This window comes from Morus notabilis, unplaced genomic scaffold (genome assembly GCF_000414095.1).
Source record: "Morus notabilis unplaced genomic scaffold, ASM41409v2 Scaffold880, whole genome shotgun sequence".
Lineage (NCBI taxonomy): Eukaryota > Viridiplantae > Streptophyta > Magnoliopsida > Rosales > Moraceae > Morus > Morus notabilis.
Window position 1 is genome coordinate 14,576 of NW_010367113.1, and position 8,035 is coordinate 22,610.

General features: G+C 46.4%; 1 protein-coding gene across 1 annotated transcript; it reads left to right on the forward strand.

Annotated features, from left to right (window-relative positions):
- Positions 1–5,315: 5,315 nt before the first annotated feature.
- On the forward strand, positions 5,316–5,978 carry LOC112094245. The gene has a single exon (XM_024174661.1). It carries the CDS (start codon positions 5,316–5,318, stop codon positions 5,976–5,978), a length of 663 nt encoding a protein of 220 aa, XP_024030429.1.
- Positions 5,979–8,035: the final 2,057 nt, after the last annotated feature.

The window sequence follows — 8,035 nt, forward strand, 5'->3', positions numbered from 1 at the left end:
TTGTATCATATTAGTTTGCCATAGTTCAAAATCAATGTTCATAAACAATTCTTAATTCAAATCATGATTCTTTGTAGATAGAGATTCATTCCAGAGAATCGAATGGAAAATAAGGATTCAAGTGGCTAATCCACTCATTTTGAGTTCTCAAATGAGGTTAGGTCAATCCCACATCGAGTTTCGGGGTCAAAACAGGGTTTCTAGGCTGTTTAGGGTCGGTTTTAGTGGGAACCGGTCGACCGGTGACATAGGAGTGTAACTCCACCGGTCAGCCGGTGGAGAGGTGACCGGTTGACCAGATCGGTCGACCTATGGAAGGGTGACCGGTCGACCGGACCGGTCAACCGGTGGGGAAAAATTCCAGGCCAACAATGGCCGATTTGCGAGGAACAAAGCCAAAACCTGTAATTTTGGGTCCATTCTCGACATATTCTCAAGGGAAATGTATAGATCCAGTTTCAAATCAACAAATGGGGTCCAAAGAATCGAAAATCCCCAATTTTCATGAAGGTTTCACCAAATCCCATTAGAATTCCATTCGAAAACAAAATTTAAACTAAAAATCACCAAACTCGACTAAAACGAGTTCCACAAAGCTAAATCCGAAAATCTAAAGTAAGTTTCAAAGAGTTTTACCTCGATCCAAGCTTTGATGTTGAAAATCTCTTAGAAATCCCCATTTTTCTTCAAATCCGGTTCAAGAACATTCTTGAGAAAGAGGTAAAACTTGAAAGAAAGAGTGAGGAAGAGATGGGCGAGAGAGAGAGAGAGAGCTCGGTGAGGGAGAGAGGGGGAGACTAAGAGAGAGTGTGAGTGAGTGAGAGGGTTACAGGAGAGGAGGGAAGAGGAAAAGAAAGAAAGAAAAGAAAAGAAGAAAAGGAAAATAAAATGAGGGAAAGAAATAATAAAGAAAGACAAATAAAAGTAAAGAGGGGTGAAACTGTAATTACCTAAAAATAAATTTAAAAGTTCATGATTAATTAAAAAATCAATTTAGGCACACTAATATACCACAATTATCATAAATAAACAAGTTTAATTTCGGAGGGCGTTACATCCTACCCCCCTTAAGAAATTTCGTCCCTGAAATTGAAATCTACCTCACGATATGAATAGATACGGATATCCTTCCTGCATCGTCGTTTCCAATTCCCACGTTCCTTTCTCAACGCCATGGTGTTGCCACAACACCTTCACCAACAGTATCTCACGTCGACGTAGGCTCTTCATCTTCCAGTCAAGAATCTGTACGGGTGCTTCCTCGTAAGTTGTGTCATATTGGATCGGTACGTCATACCATTGCATAATGGCTTCTGGATTGGGTTGACACTTCCGAAGCATAGAAACATGGAACACATTGTGCACGTGAGACAATTCTGGAGGAAGATCGAGGCGGTAAGCAACGACACCGACTCGTTGGGTGATCTAAAATGGCCCGATGTACCTCAGCGCGAGTTTCTCTTTCACACCAAAATGAGTAACTCCTTTGCGCGGTGAGACTTTTAACAAGACAAAATCGCCGTCTGAGAACTCTAAGGGTCTACGTCTTCTGTCAGCATAACTCTTCTGACGACTCTGAGCCGTTAACAATCGTTCCCAGAGCACGACTATCTTTTCATTATTCTCCTGGATAACATCCGGTCCAAAGGTCAGTCGATCTTCTGACTCAAGCCAACAAATTGGCGATCTACAAGGTCTACCATACAACGCTTCGAATGGGGCCATCCCAATGCTACTCTGATAACTGTTGTTGTAGGCGAACTCAGCTAAATGAAGATACTTCTTCCAGTTTCCACCAAAATCTAGAATGCCTGCACGAAGCATGTCCTCCAAAATCTGAATAACTTTCTCAGATTGTCCGTCGGTCTGAGGATGAAATGCAGTGCTGAAATTCAGTTCGGTTCCCATGGCTTCTTGGAAACTTCTCCAATATCTAGCGTTGAAATGAGTGTCACGATCTGATGTGATAGACAAGGGAACTCCGTGAAGTCTGACAACGTGCTCTAGATACAACTCTGCTAGAACTTTCTGGGAATAAGTCGCACGAAAGGGAATGAAGTGCGCGGACTTCGTTAACCTATCCACAACGACCCATATGGCATCATGTTGATGTTCAGTCCTTGGCAACCCCATCAGAAAATCCATCGTAATGTGTTCCCACTTCTATCCAGGAACAGGAAGAGGCTGCAGTTCTCTAGCAGGTTTTTGATGTTCAGCCTTGACTCGAAGACAAGTCGCACATTCTGACACGTATTGGCGAACATCCTTCTTTATACCTCTCCACCAATACTGCCTTTTGAGGTCTTGATACATCTTGATACTCCCAGGGTGAATAGCGAACCTCGATTTGTGGGCCTCGTGAAGGATTGTCTTCTTTATCTCATCCACTTGAGGAATGGCTTGGAGAACGTATTCTCTGATCGCTGTTTAGTGTGAGTTGGAACTCCAATTATGGGAGAAGATTCTCTCATAGATTCTCCCATTTCTCCATGGGTATGTTGATCATTAGACCTTATGGAAGTAGCCATTAACAGTCGTGTGATGTCCATGGTTGATTTTGCAGATTCTTTTGAGTTGGTTTCTGCTTCAGATGAACTGTATGATGTCTGAGATGGTTCTATGTTTGATTCTAAGATTGAGGTTGTCTCTATTTTTGAGGAGAGAGCTATGCAAGCAGGAGGATCCTGCACATCAGAAATTTTAAGCCTAAGATCATTGCTACGATCTCCATAATTATAAAGGATTAAGTACCTGTAGCACTAAGCCAACAGTCGAGGTAGCAGCCCGGTCCAATCCAAAGATAGTCATGTCAACTTAAGGGAAGATGCACTGTACTAACTACTATTGTCGAAGTCAGGAAATCAGGTAGCTGGTAAGGGTGGTTAGCCTGACCTGGAAGTAGAAATCATGAAAATACAACTGCCAAATCTCATAATTAAGGGATAGAGGATGATCTCCTCGGGAAATGCAGAGGGGGTTTCTCATGTGTACAAGGCCTATAAATAGAGCCATGGGAATTCATTAAGTTTTTTTTACGCACTACTCTACTACTCTAGAGAAATTATAATCAACAGAGTATTAGTGCATTCACAAGTGGATTAGGCCAAGAAATCTTGCTGAACCACTGTAAATTCTTGTCTTCTCTATATTAATCTGTAGCATTAATCGTTAATCAATCCGTGAGAGGTTACTGTGAGTGTTCTCTGAGAGTTAATCCTTAGTTGACAGAAATCCACTGTTAACAATTGGTGCTAAAATGAGGGTGTAAACCCAAGAAATCAATCCAGCAATAAGTAGTGAATATGGCTCTAAGAAAGACCCGCAGCATGACGGCAACTCAGAAAAGCCAAGAAGGCTAGAATTCTGCCATCGGAGGAAGGAATCTAACGAATCCACCCAACGACGGCCAGGAACCAACGGGACTACGGTCCAACCACAGGGCGCAACCACAAGCCGCTGGAAACCCCCCAAACTGCCTTGACCAGCTCTAAAGGCTAGTCGAAACACTTGCTGTGGCCATAGAAAGGATGGCCACAGCCCTCGCCGAACGGGAACAAAGGCCAGATTCGATGCTGCCCTTAGAGGATTTGCCGATGAACCCGGTGAATGTCGCCATCGGGAACCAAGTAATTGGTGACCGACGCGGTGACGCCGAGGGGGTAAGTGACAACGAGGGCAACAACCCCCACCCAGCTAAGTCGAATAGATCTGTGGGGAGCAGGCACTGAGCTGCCAGGATGAGAGCCCAGGAGAGGGCTGCGGCCCGGACAACAAATGACTGAGAGGTACCTCCTCGACCGCAGGAGAATGTGAACCAGAGGAACGCGATCCCGGTAGAATCTTTGTTCATGTGCGGAGGAGACCTGAGGGAACGGCTGAACGCTTGATGCGACCGAGATGTGCAACGAACCAAGGAAGAAGAGGGCGCGCCCGAGAATAAAGCTCTGGCCGAGAAGATGGCTAGACTAGAAAAGCAAATAGAGAGTCAGGTGAACAACTTCGAGCAAGTCATGGGGAAGGTGGTTGAGGCCATGAATGTCGACACCAAGATGTCTATGTCCCACGACCACCCATTCACAGAAAACATCATCCAGGTGCCATTGCCCAATAAGTACAAACCGCCACCTATTCCACTATATGATGGAATGAGTGACCCGGACGACCACCTGAAAGTCTACATGGGGCACATGGTCCTACACGGATACCCCGAGGAGGTCATGTGTCGTGCGTTCAGAAATCATCTTTCTGACTCCGCTAGGAGATGGTTTAAGTCCTTAAAACTGAACTCCATAACCAGCTGGGATGACTTAAAGAACGCCTTCCTAACTCAGTTCATAGGTGTCAAAAAGTACATCCCACCAAAGCAAAACCTTTCAAGGGTATATCAAGGACCAAACGAGTCCCCAAAAGATTGGATAGCTCGGTTCGGGGAACAGGTGGCCGCCACCGAGGGGATCTCCGATGAGGTAGCTTTGATGGGGGCCCTGTCAAGCATGAAAAATGACATCCCGTACAGCACGGACCTCGACCGGAGACCGCCCCAGACCTACCAAGAATTCCTGGCGAGGGCCCACGGATTCATTAATCCATAGGACGCCAAAAAGGCCTTAAAAAGCAAGGTGGTGGCTCCCAGCAAAGAAGAAGTGGGATAACCGAGCCACCAAAACAACGGCAAGAAGCGCCGAGGTAATCCTCAGGTGCAAACTGAACAAAGAAATAACCCGACCCCAAACAACATAGGTGACAACGCCCCGGCGGGGCAGGGGGATACCAAACGAGCGAAGCCTCAAAAGTACGACGCTTACACCCTTTTAACCATGGGGATCGAGGACGTCTATCACGAGATCAGTCACCTCCAGGTACTACGTCGCCCCCCGCCGCTGAAGTCTGACCTAGCGCGGAGAGACCAAAACTAGTACTGCAGGTTTCACGGCGAGAGGGGACACACGACCACCGAATGTTTCGACCTAAGGGATGAGGTCGAGAGGTTGATCCGGGAAGGGAGGCTCAGTGAGTACTGAGTCGACTGACAGGGCAACAACAATTGGAGGAACAACGACTGACGGGAGGACTAAAGGCAAGACTATCGCCCCGAACCTGTCGGCGTAATAAGGACGATCTTCGGAGGGCTGTATCTTGGCGGTACCTCTCGCTGCGCATAGAAAGAGTATGCAAGGGAGGTGAATGACAAGTTCAACCAAAGGATCATGAGTGTGTCCGGTAGGGAGACGAAGGCCGCAAGATTTGAAGAGGCTGAGATAACATTTTCAGAAGTGGACGCAAACGGGGTGCATTTCCCCTAAAATGACGCCCTAATGGTGGAGGCTATGATCGGTAACCACACGGTCTGCCACATTTTAGTGGACAACGACAGCTCGGTGGACATTTTGTATGCCGATTACCTCGACAAGATGGGGATCCCTCGAGCGAGACTGCAGAATAACACGCAACCCCTATACGGTTTCATTGGGGATTGCATCATCCCCGAGGGAATGATAGAATTACTAATGACAATTGGTGACCGACCACACATCTTGATTGTTATGTCACGGTTCTTGGTGGTGAAGGGAGGTGACCAGTACAACGCAGTCATAGGGCGACCGACGTTGAGGGCATTGAAAGCGGTCACATTGATTTATCATCAAATGATGAAATTCCTGACCCCCAGCGGAATCGAAAGAGTGAGGGAAAATCAGTACGAGTCGAGGCTCACATACTCAGAGACGGTCCGCCACTATGCCAAACTAGGGCAGGCGAGAAGAAAGATGAGGATGGTCATGACCAAAACGGAGGAGGTCGACCTAGACTCAAGACTCTCAGACGAGGAGACGGGAACGAGACCGGTCGAAGAATTGATCAAGGTCCTCATTTACGAAAAAGAGCCTACAAGAAAATTGAAGGTAGGCTCAGAGCTTGAAGAACATAGCCAGGAAGGGCTAATAGCATTCCTCAGGAGCAACCCTAATGTGTTTGCTTAGACCCACGAGGACAGGGATGGGATAAGCCCGGACATAATGAGTCACAGGCTCAACATAGATGAGAAGTATCCCCCCAAGAGGCAAAAACGTCGACCAATGAAAGCCGAGAGGTATGAAGCTCTACGGGAAGAGGTCAACAGATTAATAAGAAACAACTTCATCCGATAAGTTCTATACCCCGAGCGGGTTTCAAACCCAGTACTAGTGTTAAAACCCAGAAGACGGTGGCAGACCTTTGTCGACTTCAGTGACCTAAACAAAACCTGCCTAAAAGACAGCTTTCCGCTCCCAAGGATAGATCAGCTGGTCGACGCCACAGAAGGGCACGAACTTTTAAGTTTTATGGATGCCTATTCTGGTTATAACCAGATACTGATGTTTCACCGCGACGAAGAGCATACATCGTTCGTTACTGACAGGGGCATGTATTGCTATAAAGTCATGCCCTTTGGCCTTAAAAATGCGGGAGCAACATATCAGCTCCTGGTCAACAAGATGTTCGAAGACCAGATAGGTAAAACGATGGAGGTATATGTGGACGATATGCTAGTAAAGAGCAGGAAGTCCGAGGATCATGTGGGAGACCTTCGGGGAATGTTCGACGTCCTGCGGAAGTACATGATGAAGCTGAATCCCCTCAAGTGTGCATTCGGGGTTAAATCGGGAAAATTCATTGGTTTCATGGTGAACAGTCGAGGAATCGAAACTAATCCAGAGAAGGTGCATGTGCTCCTCAACATGAAATCGCTGCAGAAACCAAAAGAAGTCCAGAAGCTGACAGGTTGTATTGCCACACTCAATAAGTTCATTTCAAAATCTACAGATAAGTGTATACCATTCTTTGACACCTTGAAAGGAAGCAAGTTGTTTCAATGGATAGAGGGGTGCGAACACGCGTTCTAACAATTAAAGGAACCCCTTGAGAACCCAGCCATACTATCCAGCCTACGGTAGGAGAGGTGCTGAGCTTGTAGCTGGTGGTCTCCCAACACGCCGTTAGTTCGGTGCTGGTCCGTGAAGAGAAGAAAGTGCAGCTGCCAGTGTATTACACTAGCAAACGTCTCCTCGACGTAAAAATGAGGTATCCACAAGTGGAAAAGCTCGCCCTCGCGCTGGTGGTGACGTCGAGAAAGCTACGCCATTATTTGTAGGCCCATAACATTCAAGTTTTGACAAACCATCCTTTCAGACAGGTACTGCAAAAGCCCGACGCTTTAGGGAGACTCCTTAAGTGGTCCATAGAGCTCAGCCAGTTCGACATTGACTATAAGCCGCGGATAACCATCAAGGGCCAAGCCCTGGCTGACTTTATTACTGAGTTCATGGTGGATGGCACGGCTACACAGTAAAGAAAATGTCAGATCCAAGAGTTAAGTTCTGCTGAGAGATTAGGGGAAGTAAGTTCCAGCTTACCGCTGAGGATATCTGCAGGGGGTTCGACACGCTGGCGCGGAGGGTCGAGGGTAACTACCAGACCGTACAGTTAACGGTTCTCTGGGGTATTGAGAACGGTAGAGCTTCGGCTGGATGCAGAAAGGGACAGAATTTGCTCGACCCGTGTTAGGGCGGCTGAAGAAAGTGTCAGTCGGGTGCAGACTTCACCTACAGAAAAGAGCAACACATGTAAGATAGCTCAAAAAATGGAGGGATGTGACGAAAATTCAACGGAAAGGAGACCTACAGTATTTGCTGAATACTGTCTGCGTCCTTAGGGGACGCTCGTCGTCGAGTGGGTGAGAGTTAAAGTTGCCACCCAGGAAAAAGAACTGGGGCTTCCCCCGTGGCACTGTAACGCCCTCCAGAATTAAACATGTTTAATTATGCTAAACTGTGAGTTATTAGTGTGCCTAATTTGATTTGCATAATTAATTAAGGAACCTTAAATTATTTTCAGTATTTATGAATTCACCCGAAAAGTTTTTGAAAATACACTTAAATTTTAACGCATTTTCATTTTTTTCCATTTTTCTTTTTCTTTTCTTTTACCTTTTTCTTTTTTCTTCCTTTCTTTTTCCCTTCCTTTTCCCTCCCGTGTAGCCCCCCCCCCCCCCCAACCC